The sequence below is a fragment of the Ostrea edulis genome, unplaced genomic scaffold (assembly GCF_947568905.1).
Source record: "Ostrea edulis unplaced genomic scaffold, xbOstEdul1.1 scaffold_74, whole genome shotgun sequence".
NCBI lineage: Eukaryota > Metazoa > Mollusca > Bivalvia > Ostreida > Ostreidae > Ostrea > Ostrea edulis.
Window position 1 is genome coordinate 8,685 of NW_026606004.1, and position 18,004 is coordinate 26,688.

Consider the following 18,004-nt stretch of genomic DNA (forward strand, 5'->3'; position numbering starts at 1 on the left):
CGGGGGCATAAAAACAAGAAGTGTATAAAGACAATCGGTCTACGAGTTAAAAAACATATACATGATTCTAACTTACCTTTGGACATCGTAAAACCCTCATCACTTTCTGAAAACCACCATGGAAACTACTAAAACCCACAGTAAACACATCACCTTCTGAATATAAAAAATCTGAAACAAATTCCGTTATTTTCAAACAAAAAATATCCGATATAAAACAATCCAAACACACTACAATTGATATCTATACAGATGGTTCAAAAGACCAAAATAAAGTCGCTGCTGCTACAGTAATCACAAACGAGGTTTCCTCTACACGACTTCCGAATGAAGCAACAATTTATACCGCCAAAGCAAAGGCTATTCAGCTTGCGTTTGAATACATAAAAACTTCTAATGACAAACATTTTACTATATTTTCAGACTCCCTATCATGCCTTCAGTCAATAAACAACATGAATATTGATCATCCATATATTTTAGATATCTTACACCGGTAGTATCTTTTAACTAAACAAAGTAAAACAGTTGAGTTCTGCTGGATCCCAAGTCACATTGGTATCCATGGCAACACCAAAGCAGACAAGCGGCGAAAAATGCACAGCAAGATGATATTGTACACTTCAAATTTGCCTACACTGATTTTAAAGATTTCATTAAGCTATGTATGTAAATTCTCTTTGGCAAATCTATTGGGATTTCTGTGACACAAGTAAACTTCATTCTGTTCAAAACAAAATAAACAATTCGTGTAACATCGTAATGAAACGCCAAGACGAAGTAATTATTTCGAGAATACGCATCGGACATTCAAAATTGACACATTCTTACCTATTAAACAGAGAACCTCAGCCTGAATACATATCTTGTGATTGTCCATTATCTATACATCACATTCTTTTAGAATGTAGTGATTTTACGCTCATCAAAATAGTCTTTTCAATAGTGTGCAATCAATGAAAGAACTTTTTACAAATATCGACAATCATTATATTACACAATATTTACAAGAATGCGACTTATACATAAAAATTTGAAAACTTTTCTAATACAACTCTTTACATACACGATTTATTTTTAACCTGTTTATGTATTTTTAACTTTTGTTGTCCGTCGGAAAGGGTGTCCGGTATCAAGGATCACAACCCCCTTGGCACGCAAAAGATCGTTTCCCTGATGTTCGAAAAGGAGTAGGCTCACTCGGCCGAGTGGCCGTCAGGGAAACTCAAACATTCACATTCAAACTTAATTCAATTGCTAACCGCCGTAAAATGGCTGAAATATTGCCGAAACGGCGTAAAACCTCAATTAAATAATGTGGGAATAAAATAATAGTAATATTTCTATGTGCGTTATAGATATGAGGTAATTTTATGAATTAAATATATCGGTTTGAAATTCAGTTGTTTTATTGTTTCTGCATGTGTCTCAAGATCTGACAGATCCCTGGACTGCTGTCCTCACTTTTATGCTGATGGTGACCAGTGTGTCGGTAAGTTGTTTACTATCAACAATTATTGACTTTGTTTAATGTGTAACGTGCAACCCTATTATACAAATACTACATACAGAAGCGGTTGAATCCCCTCAGTTAACTTTCTGAGGACCTGGCAGTTTCAAAATATACAAATATATGATTACACAAAATATACAGATAAGTGTGGAGACTACTTGTCTTTAATCAATTATGTACAATGCTCTTGAGCGATCGGCTCATACAGCTCGATCGGCTCAATGGGACTCCTGGCTCTTGGAAGCTCAAGGTATCGGATACCGGCTCTCGCAGCTCGGCTCCTTTTGGCTCTCGCGTTAGAATTCAGGTTTTAAAAAATAAATACTTAGAGCTAGGAAAGGCTTGTTTAGTTACGTCTAAAGCTTTAAATGAATTTATTAATTCAATTCCTGAATTACCTTCTATTCGCTTTTAACAGCCGTCTGTCCACTCTCTTCAGCATCAACTTGGAAACTGACTTGGCTTCGCGGCTTCGCTTATATTTATACTATAGGTGTACAGCGCCACCTAGCGAAAACATAATTATGAAATGCCGCGGGTACCGGAATAACTTTTTCCGGATTGTCTGAAATGCAAGGTGAAGATAACGAACAGTGATCAATCTCATAACTCCTATAAGCAATACAAAATAGATACTTTGTTTAATAAATTATTGACAAACGCATAGTAACGTCTAGTAGACTTATGATTGATTGATTATATATTGTTTAATCCCTCTCGAGAATCTTTCACTCATATGGAGACGTCACCATTGCCGGTGAAGTGCAGCAAAATTTAGGCCTATGCTCGGCGCTTACGTCCTTTGAGCAGGGAGGGATTTTTATCGTGTCACACCTGCTGTGATACGAGGCCTCGGTTTTCGCGGTCTCTTCCGAAGGACCGCCCCATTTATAGTCGCCTCTTACGACAAGTAAGGGGTACTGATGACCTATTCTAACCCGGATCCTCACGGGAATCTAGTGGATTTATGAGATACAATCTGAGTTACTGATAAGCTTGAACGGAATGGCTGAATATGGGACAATTAGGACGTAAGGTTAATTTCCTATTAATGTCTGTAATTGGGACTCTTTCTAAAGGTATGATTTAGATTTCTAACTTTGTGTCAAGAATCCAGATGTTAAATTTGACGCACACTTTCTAAAGCGTGACAAAGTAAAATATCTAAGGCATGTCCGTTCTCAAGTATTAATTAAGTATTAATTATCTCCATATCTAGAGGTCTCCAACCATAGGCACTCGACCACTGCATTTGATTTTTAGTTTACAAAGATATCGAATTTCCCCATTTTGTGTACTATTGATTGTTGGTTGTATTATTTACACACATACACTGAAAAAAGTAAAGATGAAAAGACAAACTGACATTGTCTCAATGTTTTCGCTATAATTTTACATTTGATTAACAATTCATTGGACAGGATTAACACGATGTACTGACCCGGTAGACCCTCTAGTGTTCCGTGTGGGCTGTCAGTGTATGTTAACGCATTATGAATAGCTCCAATCCCCACTTGGTGTACAATGCCACTGATAATAACGCGGCATGTCATTGACTATCCCCCCAATATTTTAAAATCTTCATAAGAACCACACAGCAAGAAATCATAATCCTTGTGTTTTATGACCATTGCATTCTATTAGAAATGCAAAGGTGTTGATTCCCGTGGGGATCCGGGTTAGAATTACCCTTGAGTGTCGTGAGAGGCGACTAAATGGGGCGATCCTTCGGACACATTCCAACATTCCTTCGTGGATGTCAGGTTTCATTGATTATTTTACGTCCGGTCGAGAATTTTCACTCGCATTGAGAGTTCAACAGCTGTAGGTGAAGTACCATAATTTTAGACCTATGGTTAGCGCTCAGGGCCGTAGCTCAAGTCGTGAGTTTAAGCCCCGCTCGTGCCACGGCCGCGTCAAAACTAAGACGTTAAAAGAGGTAGTAATTGCTTCTTCACAAAACCCTCCGCATTTAGAAGTGATAATCGTGGATCTTTCGGATATGACCTTAAAAACAGAGGTCCCGTGTCGCAACAAGCGTTTGCACAGTAAAGAACCCTCACTGTTATGGTCGTAATTGCTAAGCATAGATCTAAATTTGTGATACCTCGAAATGTGATATCTCAATATGACTGAAAAAAACTGAAACAGGCGCGTAGCTACGTTTACGTCAAAACGCCCGGGCGTACACATAAAAAACCCAACCTATTAAATGCTACAAACATAGGTGAAAAATAATTGTCTGCAGTATCTGCGGTACATTAGTCTCCCTATTGGTACTGATATCTTGGATATATTGTTAGTGTTACACCTTTCCGGGTCTAAACCGTTGTCGTTACGGCATGTTTTTCTCTATTAGACCCCTCGCCGTACAATAGGCGTACACATTAATTAACTCAGGCTACGCCACTGTGAAAGATGTGTAACAAACTACCAACCAACAAAATGAGTATATACCAGTATTCATAATTGGGGATTCCAAAAATGGCGCCGTTCATGGGTGGACACGCTGAGTGAGAGGTGCGACCGGCCGGCCAAGTTACAAGTTAACGAGTTTGTGTGTGTCTACCGGACTATAAATTATTGTGAACATATCAACGAATGTTTGGAGCATTTGTAGTAGCAAATTCTGTGCATGGTACATTGGAGAAGTGATATTTTCTGTTGGAAGAAGAATTCGAAGCGAACGTTACTGGCGTGAGTACATCTCTAGTACTCGATATATCAGGGTATATGAATACACTAGACAAATATTTCAAAATGCCCACCGGAAGTGTAACCACTCGTAACAATGCTACTCCAAAATCAGCTAATGCAAAAAAACAGTCTAAAGAAACCATTGTCTCAGAAAGCTCCCCAAAATTCACGCCCGCAGAAAAAACTACATGCACAATGGATTCAATACAAGCACAACTCAGTGAGATCAACAACGAGCTAAAAAGAACTATCAAAGTAAATGACATCAAATCAATAATCAAAGTGTAGTAGAAGAACTATTTCAAAATCACCAAGAAACAATTGAAAAGAAACTGTATGAAGAAGTCACGAAATTAAGAGAAGAGAATGAGAAATTGAGGAATGAAAACAAGCGATTAGCTAGAGATATCGGAGATCACGATGATGTTATCAACGATCTGTATAACAAGCTAGAGGAAAATGTAATGATGACAAAAACAGCAGTTTCAAAAGCAAATTATAATGAGCAATACTCTAGGAAAAATAATATCAAATTCCATGGATTTCATGAAAACAAAGGAGAAGATCTACTCCAGGTCCTAAATGAAGTTCTGTTAGAAGTGGGGACGGAGATAGAGGAAAAGGATTTGGTAGCGATACATAGGATCCCGGGGCAAAAAGATCGTCCACGACCCATTCTCATCAAACTACGTAACGCAGAAACAAAAGCCAGAGTGATGAGGAAAAGATCAAGTATCAAAGCGCTGAGGAACAAAGTCAAGGTGACAGATGATGTGACAAAAGACAACTCTGAACTGATTTCCAAACTCTTAAAGGACGAACGAATGAATTCAGCTTGGTAATTCAATGGATCGGTATATGGACAGTGCGGTAATCGCAGAATCAAGTTTGACTTATTTGACGATATCGATAAAAAGCTACGAAAAAAGTAAATCCATTCAGTGCCGGTTCTTTATTTACTTTGTGACATGCATTTCCGGTGATACTTTTCAACTGAACTCGTGAGGTAAAAACTTGGCTTGCTTGGGAACCATTCAGGAATGAACATGACATTTATGTTTTTTGTGTTTTTGTGTTTGTCTTTGTGTGAAAGATGTGTGCGTGCTTGTACTATTGCTTGTACTACTGGAAACTACATGTATGGTCAACAATATTCTTTCTTGTGTAGACACAATGTTTACAATACGCAAAGGTTCATATTTATATCTTTTTATATACTATGTACATGCAAGACGTCAAATGAGCTTCAATATTGTGACATACAATTGTAGAGGTCTTGGTGGATTTGAAAAGAGAAGAGACATACTTAATTACTTAAAACAAAAGAATTTCTCAATTTATTTTTTACAAGATACTCATTTTACTCTCGATGACTACAATCAAGTGAGATCTTTTTGGGGCTATGATGTTTACATGTCTCCTGGCCAATCAAATGCAAGAGGCACTGCAATTTTGTTCAATAACAATTTTGAATACATGGTGTTAAATGAACATAAAGATAAAGAGGGTAATTTACTTGTTTTAGAGATTAACATTTTTGAAAAGTATGATATCTTATTAGTAAATGTATATGGGCCAAACAATGATGATCCACATTTCTTTCAATCTATATCAGACATCATCTCAAACTTTCAAGGTGAATTCATTATTATGGCTGGAGACTTTAATCTTGTTCAAGATGTAAATTTAGATTACTTTAACTACAATAATGTTAATAACAAAAAGGCAAGAGAAAAAGTTTTGAGTATGAAGGATATACATTGTTTGAAGGATCCTTGGAGAGTGAAATATGAACAAAGGAAAAGATACACATGGTTTAAAACTAATCCTATCAAAAAGGCTAGACTTGATTTTTTCTTAGTATCAAATGAATTAATGGCTTTGCTAGACAAAATTGATATCAATCCAGGATATAAATCTGACCATTCGATGGTTCGTATGGAAATTAAGTTAACTAAATTTGAAAATGGTAAAGGCTTCTGGAAGTTTAATAGTTCACTACTCAAGGATCAGACCTATGTAAACAATATCAAAAGTATTATACATAAGGTCAAAGAACAATATGCCGTCTTGCCATATAATCCTGCTTACATACATATGATCGAGAATGATGAATTACAACTACTCATAGATGATCAGTTGTTTTTTGAACAACTCTTGCTGAGCATAAGAGGTGCTACTATTCGTTATTGTTCCATAAAAAAGAAATTAAAAAACGAAAAAATACATTCAATTGAAGAAGAAATAAAGCATTTAGAATTACTAAGGAACAATGATGACTCCACAGAAATTGTACAAAAATTAAATGCTGCTCAAAAAAGTTTAGAGGAACTCAGAAAAGACTATATTAAGGGCCTTTTTGTCAGAACAAAACTTAAATGGATTGAGCAGGGAGAAAAACCAACGAAATATTTCCTCAGCCTAGAAAAAAGAAATTATATAAATAAAACTGTAAACAAACTTATGCTCAGCAATGGTAATACTATTTCTTCACAGACAGATATTTTAGCAGAAATTGAGAAATTCTACAAAAATCTTTATTCTAGTTATGATAATAAATTACATGATGTAAACATTGATACCATTATTGATAAGAATGATGTTGGAATACTTGATGACAACATGTCAAAAACATTAGTGGGTTATATAAACAATGAAGAAGCCCTTTTAGCACTTAAAAATATGTCTAATGGTAAAAGTCCTGGAAGTGACGGATTCACAGCAGAATTTTTCAAATTTTTTTGGAAAGATCTTGGATGTTTTTTAATTAGGTCAATAAACTTTGGATTTAATGTGGGAGAACTGTCTGTAACACAGAAACAAGGCATTATATCTATATTACCAAAAGGAGACAAACCCAGGGAATTACTTACAAATTGGCGACCAATATCACTTCTTAATGTAACGTACAAAATTGCTTCTGCATGTATAGCAAATAGAATAAAAAATGTTCTTGATTTTCTAATACATGACAATCAAAAGGGCTTCCTCAAAGATAGGTTTATTGGGGAAAATACGCGACTTATTTACGATGTAATAGATTCTGTACATGAAAAACACATCCCAGGTATGCTTTTACTTGTGGATTTTGAAAAAGCATTTGACTCTATATCATGGAAATTTATGTACGAAACCTTAAATTTTTTTTAATTTCGGTCATGATCTTATCAAATGGGTATCAGTGTTATACAATAAGGCCAAATTATGTGTTATTCAAAATGGTGTTTTTTCAAAAAATTTTGAAATTGGCAGGGATTGTCGTCAAGGTGATCCAATATCTCCTTATTTATTCAACCTTTGTGTCGAAATTTTAGGCCATATGATACGACAAAACAAAAACATCAGGGGCATTAAAATGAAGAAAGAAAGAATTTGTTTAATACAATATGCAGATGACACAGTTTTTTTTCTGGATGGATCAGAAAAAAGTCTAAAAAGTGCTCTTGATCTCCTTTTTCAATTTTCAAAATTTTCAGGTTTAAAACCCAATATTTCCAAAACCAAATCAATTTGGATTGGTTCTAAGATTAATACTAAAGATACTTTTTGTAGTGATACTGGATTACAATGGACAACAGGACCATTCACAGTTTTAGGCATTACATATACTGTAAACCTTAAGAACATGGAAAAGCTTAATTTTGATAACAGGCTTACAGCTATCCAGAAAGAAATAACCCAATGGTCAAAAAGAAATATTTCTCCCATAGGAAAAATTACATTGGTGAAAAGTTTGTTTCTATCAAAATTTACGCACTTGTTCATTTCGCTTCCCAAACCAAGTTTACAGTGGATAAAGCAACTTATAAAAAGCTTTTTACAAATTTATATGGGGGAACAAAATGGAGAAAATTTCTAGAAAAACACTAGAATTAGATTTTGAAAATGGTGGGTGTAGAATGACCAATATAGAAACATTTATCAAGTCTCTCAAACTAACTTGGTTTAGGAGACTTTTTACAACTAATTCTACATGTAGCTGGATAAGCTTATTTTCTGAAATTACTGGTTGTAACATTACAAAATTGTGTCATTTTGGACCTGTTTACTGTAAACAAAAAAGCAAATTCCACTAGAAACTCTTTTTGGAAAGAAACTTTATTTTACTTCGCAGAATTTTTGGAAAGTTTTGAAATGAATAATTTTCACATTTTTATGGAACCCCTGTGGTATAATGATAAAATAAAGATTCAAAATAAATTCATATTTTGCAAGCAATTATATGACAAGGGGTTTCATATAATATCTGATTTATTAGATAAGCATGGCAACTTTATCAGCTACCAGAGTATCACAAATGATTACTCAATTCAGATTCCATTTACTACATATGAGGGATTAAAACAAGCTATTATGCACTCATGGCCTAATATCAAACTACTTACACATGATACAACTTTTCAACCATATCAACCTGAATTCATTAAAATTCTATGCAAATACAAAAAAGGTTCTAGGAATATTTATGACTATTTAATATCAAAATCACAGCATCGACCTATTTGTGAAAACAAATGGGATAATGATTTAAATTTGCAATTAGATTTAAATTGGAAACATGTATATACAAACATCAAATCTGTAACAAAAGATTCAGGACTGATATGGTTCAACTATAGAATCATTCATAGAATATTGGATACTAACAAACTCCTACATATATCAAAAATTAAAAACTCTCCACTTTGTTCAATATGTGCACTAGAACCAGAAACAATTAAGCATATCTTTTTTTATTGTCCCTCTGTCTCTACACTATGGAAAAAATTATCAGATTGGATTTTTCAAAAATCTGGTAAAAGAATGGGATTTAGTGTACAAACTGTTATTTATGGTTTTCCAGAAAAAGAACACATGGTTTTAAACTTTATAATCCTCTTAGTAAAGAGATACATATTCCAATATTCAAGAAAGAATGTCAATATTGTTTTTGATGATGTTTTGAAATGTTTATATGATTACTACATTTTGGAAGAAAAACTTACAGAACAAATATTTTACAAAAAGAAATGGTCTAAATGGAAATGTCTTTTCAATTAATGATAACAGCATTTCTTCTTCTTTTTTTGAACAATAAGTACTAGAATATACATGTAATTGTCTATATCGCTTTCTTTAATCTGTATGAGAGTGTGAGTAAAAGGTGTATATGTATTTGTTGAAAATGATAAAAACAATAAAAAAAAAAAAAAAAAAAAAAAGTATTCATAATTGGTTTTATACCGTTTAACGTCCCTCTCGAGAACTTTTCACTCATATGGAGACGTGACCATTACCGGTGAAGGGCTGCAAAATTTAAGCCTATGCTGGGCGCTTACGGCCTTTGAGCCGGGGGGGGGGGGTGTCTTTAAGTGCCACATCTGCTGTGGCATGGAGCCTCGTTTTTGCGGTCTCATCTGAACGACCACCCCCATTTAGACGTTTCTTACGACAAGCAAAGGGTACTGATTATTTTAAACCGGATCCCTACGGGACAATACTCATGTTTAAAGAACGCGTGAAATCTTCAAATGTGATAAACGCTAAATATACCATATTTTGTTATGGTTGTACGTTACAGGCAAACATCATTTAATGAATAAAATGAATACATAATGAATTTGCAAAAATCTGTTTTTTATTTACTAGGCATTAAATGTATCTATATAGTAATAGTAACACCATTATGTTCATAATTATGTTGACACCCATGTGCTATAACTTTATATTGAACAGAGTGTCTTGCGGGATATAAAACCAACAAAGGAAAAAACTGCACAGAGCCTTGTGATTTTCCTTCCTATGGTACACAGTGTCAAAGTACTTGTAATTGTTCCCAAGAGGATTGTCATCACGTCAACGGATGCCCTGTGTTAGGTAATACAGAAGCAAATAAATCTTACTTAGATTTTAAAATACATACCGGCATCTTTCTATTTTCATATTACTTTTTAGTGATGATGATAATTTGTGTGTAAACATGATATTGCTGGAAGATAAGATTTTTTTTTTTTACAATATTCTCCCTAAAGGTACCACAGCGAGCCCAGTAACTACAATAGAAACCACGATCTTCAGTGTCACTGGAACTACTTCAGGTTAATGTGTATCCAATCTAATTAAAATTAGATCCTTTGATCCGCTCACGTATATCGCTACACAAGGATCTAACGAAACTGCATACGGAGTTCAAATCTAATGACCTTCTAGTCAAACCAATCAGCGCATTGGTTATTAAATCGACGGTGTAAACGCACGTCATTCGAGTCACTGAAATCTTACTAATAGCTGCCAAAGTATTCCGGTAACAGCAACGTGCCAGACACGCCAGGACACCTCAAAAAGTGTATAGTTTGACAAATATTTGTTGATTTGCATTTGTTGTAAGAGAGATCGACATTGAATGGAACTTCAAAATCAAGATGTTATATAAATTAAAATTAAAACTTACTTGTAAAGGAAAAGGTTGATGTGATTCGACAGGTGATAATTTTACCGCGGAGGGTAGGAAAAACTGTCATACAGTCTTCATTATTCAGCACAGTATTAACACATCTTTCTTGTTCTTCGTTTAAAGATTGAATCTTGCAATCATTCAAAACTCATAATGTGCGCCAATATTCAGTCGCCATATATGTTGTTTTTGCCAATTTTTTGTTTACCAAATGTAAATATTAAGAGTTCTCTGATTGGATGAACGTATCGTTGAATATGCATGATTAACAGGTCACTAGATTTGACTTCGGTATGCGATTTCGTTAGATCCTTGTGTAGCGATATACATGAGCGGATCAAAAGATCTAATTTTAATTAGATTGATGTGTATCTTTTTATTTTCATATGATGGTAATGATTTGTGTATGTAAAAAAAATCTTCGCTTGAAGATAAGGTTGTTTTCACAATATTTTCCCTAAAGGTACCACAGCGAGTCTAGTAACTACAGCAGAAACCACGCTTTTCAGTACAATTGGACCTATTTAAGGTGAAGAAAATCGAGTGCAAAAATTTCAACTTAATCTTGGACATTTGACCTTCGAATGTACAATTTCTTGGCCTTTGTAGTGACTAGCGTAGGGTTTTACATATATCATCTCTGCAGCATGTTCCCGATGTATAAATGTTTCATATGTTAAGGTCAGTTATGGTCCAAATACAAAAAAAAATCTACAATGCGTCATCCGATGACGTCACACAGATCGCAAATAAATCAATCCGGCGCAAAGGCATGCCCTTGAAATATTGCAGTTATTCTTCCATCTTCCATGGGGCAAGATAGAATGAATATATATATATATATATATATATATATATATATATATATATATATGTGTGTGTGTGTGTGTGTATGTGTGTGTGTGTGTGTGTGTGTGTGAATAATATCATGTACGTTCGATTCCTTTAACAGCACATCATTATTATATTACATGTATATTCTAACAACCAGATTGTGCAGACAACATGAAAACATTGTGTCAATTAATATTATATATATTTATAAACCAAAACACAGGAGAGGTAGAACAGGTCACTGAAAGTTCAATGAAAGTACCCATGGTGCAGAGCAATCCTACTATTCCAGCATACGGAAATTTTTACGTAATAAACAAATTTATCTTTGCACATGACTTTCACACGTACATATAAACCTCAAATTTTCGACGTAACCCGCGCCTTTATCAAGAGATACAATAAAATATAATACAAATAAAAAATATCACATACTCTGGGATAAGGATTCTTTACCTTCCTAAATGTCATTAAAATGCAAAATTATCAATGTTACCCTGTCTAGTCTCTATCTTTTCTATCGCATTATGAACTGCCATTGTTGATGCAATACGCAATTTCTGAGTTGCCCAATAGTTCTTTCCCTTTGTGGAACTCTTACGCACAGTGAGAATAAGGCCACAAGATATGAAACATATCGGCGCCTTTGTTCGCCATCTTTTTGCTCTGGGTTTGTTTTGATGAATTTTTATTTGTCATCTTATAGCGTAGCATTATTTAAGTTATTTTGTCTTCTTTGGGGGAAATCAGACTTTGAGTAATTTAGCTTTGCAGGTACTTTGATGTAGAATGTATTAGCTGATTTCCCCTAAAATTTTATGTTGAAGATTTCTTTCGTCATTTGGTATTGTAATAAATGACAATTTTGCAATCTCAATCACTCTTTTGTTCAGATTTTTAATGACAGCAAAAACGAGCTACGGTGAGCAGAGTTTGGGTAATAGAAGCTGATAAACATAAATTGTACTTGATATGGTCAGTTTAATGTATACCAGCGGCTGATATAAACAAAATTTACACTTCCATTACTTTTATCTGTATTTACATAGCTAGTCTATATTATATGTATACATCTTGTACCCACTCAAGCGTTCAACAGAACACTGAACGTACCTCCATCACAGAAGAGCTGATATCTCGGAAGTTGCGTATTCATGCTGTTGTTTAAACTAGGTATTTTATCAAGGGTTCGTAACTCTGACATTCATTTGTAATATGAAAAAGTTATGTAATTATGACGTCGCGCACGGTACTGGTGTTACTTTCATACGTGCATTAGAAAATGTTTCCGCTATGTTTACACAGTTGTATATTTTGTGGATTATTAAAGTCTTATACATCAATGGCAAGGAAAATATATAAATAATGATAATAGCTTATATAAAATATAATTTACACGCATTTCATTAGCAATAAATACACGCAGATGTCGTCATTTTTCGTTGTCCCGCGTTACATGAAATATGCATACGCTTTATCCACAGATTAATAAATTGATTGATTTTGTCTCAAATAACGTAAGAATTGGTGTATGATTGTGACGTCCTTATCTAAAAACCATAAACCAATTACTTTAAACATTTAGTTCATAAAATTGATATAGCGACCTTAAAAATGGCAAAGACAGTGCCTGTCAGTGGTGTCCCGTGTTTGTAGATAGACTGCAAATGCAAATCATCATGACCAGTAGCACGCCTAATACAGGGGGAAGTTGACTATCCTTGTTACATTTATAATGACATGTATCGTAGAGCACAATGTATACCAGTATTATAAAATTCTGAGTATATCCATGAAGTAGGTTGATTTTATCGGTGTCCAGTGAAATGTCCTTATTCTACAAATACCGCGCTTTTTAAACAATTCTACCATTTTATGTCTTATTTCTAAGCATTATTCCAACGCGAATATTTTAATGAATATAACTAACAGAAAGTACATAAAATTTACTATATAGAATATACAACATTTCATTTTATCCCGCGTCCATTTAGGAAAACGAAAAGATACTTAATGTCCAAATAAATGTCCCATGTGATTTTGTCGCGCTAAAACGTAAAATGTTGCTTTTATTATTTTTGAATGATCTAAATTAAAATGATTTTTAAAAATAGTATACAAGGTATTTGAGCTATATAGCATGTGTATCTCATAGATATGTTTTGCTCTAGATCTGGTACATATACTTTAATTGACTTTATCAAATGACAATTGTACAGACTACGTTTTGTTGCATGTACTACTGTATGTCATCGTCGCAAATCACGGGTTATTGTTTCATTCTATTTCACAAACGTTTGTGAAATAGAATGAAACAATAACCCGTGGTTTGCGGCGATGTACTGTATGTATGCATATAAAAATTCAGCATTGAACAGATACACTTACGGTGTGTAAAACGTTGCAATATTATACAAATCTTGATTTATATACGAAACTCTTTAATCATATTCGATAATCTTGTTATTCATATACGAGAAAATTTTAATTATATTCGATAATCTTAATATTTATATGCGAAAATTTTGATTTATATTCGATAATCTTGTTATTTATTTACATTTGGTAACCTTGTTATTTATATTCGATAATTATATAAATCTCGATTTATATTCCATAATATTTGATTCGTATTTGATAATGTTGATGTACAATTGCTAGATGTACGCATGGATTTAGTCATTATTGATTGTAGGTGAAATGCATAATTTCAAAAATTGATAAAAGAATTAGCTTCATTGACCATGACCTGACCTCGGATGTCTTAAATTTAACTAGAAGAGCTACTCTGCTAAAATTAAACTTTAATAAATATACAGCACTACCAGCCGTGAGACATTTGGCCTGAATTGAATAGTTGACCTTGCCCTAATATGCTGAATAAACCCAGTAGCTATGTCGAAGCTTGGGTGGCTGCTCTGTAATCCCCCATAGGCTGCTTAGCTAGCTGGATTAACAAGAGTGATACAAATTTGAATATTTGTTAATCGTAATCAGAAACAGGGTGCAAATTTACATATATGGCGGAAAGGGTCGCGTGCAATTTTTTGTGGGGAACTGGGGAGGCGGCCAGTTTGACTACCAACGTAGGGGCAACACAGGGGGCCCTATATGGACATAGGTGCCTGGACCTGAACGGGTGGTCATGTTCTAAGGGGGAAGAGATCTCTGCGCATCTCACCTGTCTCCTGCGTGCTACCTGGTTTAAAGAGCAAGTACAAAGCAAACTGTGGACCCTCCTACAGTTTCCAACATGCACCAGCCTGCAGCATTCCCTAGGAGGTGGGTGTGAGCACAGGCACCAGAACGGTGGATATATATAGCGTGTTAGATCTTATGTACCCCCCCCCTTCCAATGAATGAAAGATATATACATAAGTCACATATTAAATGAATTGAATGTCAAAATCTTGTTAGAGTATCAGTGACGTGTTGAACAACCTCACTGTTGTATTTAGGACCCAGGTGATATCTGGCGGGTGTGAGCGATTGCCCCTGGAATATTTCGCCCACATGCGTTGGTACTCCAGAAGAGTAGAGGAAGCCTCTCTCTCTCTCTCTCTCTCTCTCTCTCGTAGAGTAAAATAAAAAAAATTCGCATATGAATATCAAGATTTCTCACATATAAATCAAAATTTCCGTCCGCATATAGATATCAAGATTATCGAATACAAATCAAGATTTCAGCATATGAATAACAATATCATTAGATCAAAAGTTCAACATCTGACAAAAAAATCTAAAGTCACACGGTTTTCACGAGACCACCCCTTCAAAACTAAATATGATATATATTGAAACTAACCGATTCGCAAGTAAAACATACGAGTATAAATAACACTCTGTATACCTTTTCTACTGTTTATTCAGAAATGAAAGTGAACATTAAAACGTTAAAATGTAATATTATTTGGAAGTTTTTAACTCTCACTTCAACTCACCGTGGTTATTATTATTATTCATTTATAAAGCGCAAAACTACATATACTTTCTATGCGCTGGTTGTTGTTTTTTTTTTCCACTAGAGCGTGATCGATGTAGATCGATGACAGAAACGTACGGGAGTTTTTAAACCCCCTCCCCCCTTCCGTGTTTGGCATTAATAAAAAGTATTAAAGAGAGCAATGATTATTAAACATAGAGACTTGAGCAAGTCTATATATATCCTAGAAAAAACCAAAACTGATTTTTTTTACTGTGTTCAAATTTCTCAGAGGTCATATTCATAAGAATTGCAAGCCTTATTTCATGGGATGGTTACCTGTAAAATGCGAAACGAAATCGAAAGGAAACGAAATCTACCGAAGCAAAACGAAACCTACCGAAACGGGTACCCTTATTTCATACGACATGCCTGCTGTTGTAGGCACGGTGAAATAAATACAGTACGTATACTTTGGAGTATTTCTAAGAATTCATAATTTTTATGAATGTACACTATACACGTACACAGATTTATTTTCAATTTTTAAACATTAAATCATGCATGTGCTTTAGTTATGATATTACAGCTTGGAGATAATGAATTTGTTTAAAATGTGACGTTGCTTTCGTGATTATATTTTGCCACAATTTATGACGTTATAAGCGTAACGTAAAGTGACACCAGTACCGTGCGCTTAGTGTTTGTATTTTAGTTTGTTTTCATAGCCTTGTGATTTACTCCTTTGTACGTGAAGCCACACATAGAGCACCTATCACGTATAACAGTATCTTAATTACCCGGTCCTCTAGAATAGTTTCCACATTTCTTACTTTTTATGCTATAATTTGATATACATGTATGAATTGAGTAACATAATGTACAGAAAATACCGGTAGTACTTTAGAACTTGATTTATTAATGTACCGTCTTATTCAATCTGATTAGAATTACTCTTTTGATAGAAGATAGTTTAGAACCAGAGTTAGATATCGTAGTTGTACTAGTTCAATTCCGTTGTTTGTGTAATCAACAAATCAAACTCCTGCATAGTAAGAAAAAGTCATCATTATGTTTACCACTAAAGACACTGGACTGATATGGTTTACATACAGAATTATACACCGAATTATAGGTACGAATAATTATCTGCATAAGATAAAAATTTTAGATAAAAAGGTTTGCTCCATCTGTTCGGAAGAACCAGATACCATTATACATATATTTGTTTACTGTCCATTTGTTGCCAGAATTTGGTCATGCTTGTCTTTTTTGGATATTTCAAAAACAGGGAAAAGAGTGCAATTTGATTCACAAACAATAATATTTGGCCTATTGACTGATCATGAAAATATTATTAATCATAGTACTATGTTGTTGGTCAAGAGATATTTTCATTCTCTAGGAAAGGTTTACATTTAATGATATTTTAGCATATTTACCACTATACTATTCACACGAAAAAAAGTCTTTTTAACACAAATGTCTTTATGAAAAGGTAGTCAAAATGGAAATGTCTTTCTGAATAAATTTTTCAAATGATTTAAATGCTGTTACTTTAAAATGCTACTCATGTTATTATTTTCCCCAAATGTGTGAATGCAAGGATGAAAGTTGTCTTGTATGTTTATTTATGTTTTGAAAAGCTATTAATTTTTAAAAAAATAAATAAAAACTTCTTGAAAATTCATGATAATCCACACAACCTGTTTATTTCTCTCACCGTTTGACCCAACGATTAATTAAATGAATTAGGAAATCGATGTCTTCTTCATATCGATTGTATCTTGTGTATCTAATAAATATTATTTTGCTGTTCTAGGGAATTCAACGTCCGCTTTCCCAACAAAAGATTGTGATAATACTTCGCTGAAATATCTTATTCCTGTGGTGGGGGGTGTTCTTGTTGTGATTATGATCGTCATAAACATCGTGAATATATACTCCTACATGAAAGACCGTAAAGAAGAACCGATTGATGTAGTTCTTTGATATTCCTCTTTAACGGTGGATTCTTCTCATATTTATTGGACGCGTGAGATTGCAACAACTATAGAATGTATATGCATGTGCGTTAATTTGACGCACAGAAAAATGGATGTGTCGCATATCTCGTTATATTGTGTCAATGTCATTTCAAGGTCACGTTCTTTCCGAAATAGAAATTCTATTAGAGCAGATATAAATTGTATAGACATTGTGCTTGTGAATCATTATGCGTTTTGTGTTTTAAAATATGTAGCATAATCGCTATGTGTGAACATATTTCTGTGTGTTTCTATGGCAGAATTAAAATAATTCCACTACTTATTTATATGGTAGACTAAGATTCCTCTAAATTTCGATTTTTGCATTCTCTCTCTCTCTCTCTCTCGATTGAGAGAGAGAAAGATAGAGGGGAGGGGAGATCAGTGTCGGATCTTCAAAGTGGATACAAGGTCAAATACTGAAGTTATATAAGGATTAAAAATATAACATATTATGTAATTTTTTGTGTCGTTGGTCAATTTAGGGTTTTATATATAGAAATACATTTTCGTGTCGTTGGTCAATTTAGGGTTTTATATATAGAAAGACAGACAGACAGATATATAGATAGATAGAT

General features: G+C 34.1%; 1 protein-coding gene across 1 annotated transcript; it reads left to right on the forward strand.

Moving 5' to 3' along the window:
* Positions 1–1,433: 1,433 nt before the first annotated feature.
* On the forward strand, positions 1,434–17,886 carry LOC125661631 (multiple epidermal growth factor-like domains protein 10; the record flags this gene model as incomplete). The annotated part of the gene is made up of 4 exons (XM_056152505.1): positions 1,434–1,492; positions 9,926–10,066; positions 10,222–10,287; positions 17,222–17,886. Coding segments are annotated over 4 exons (436 nt in total), but the record flags the coding sequence as incomplete, so codon positions are not given.
* Positions 17,887–18,004: the final 118 nt, after the last annotated feature.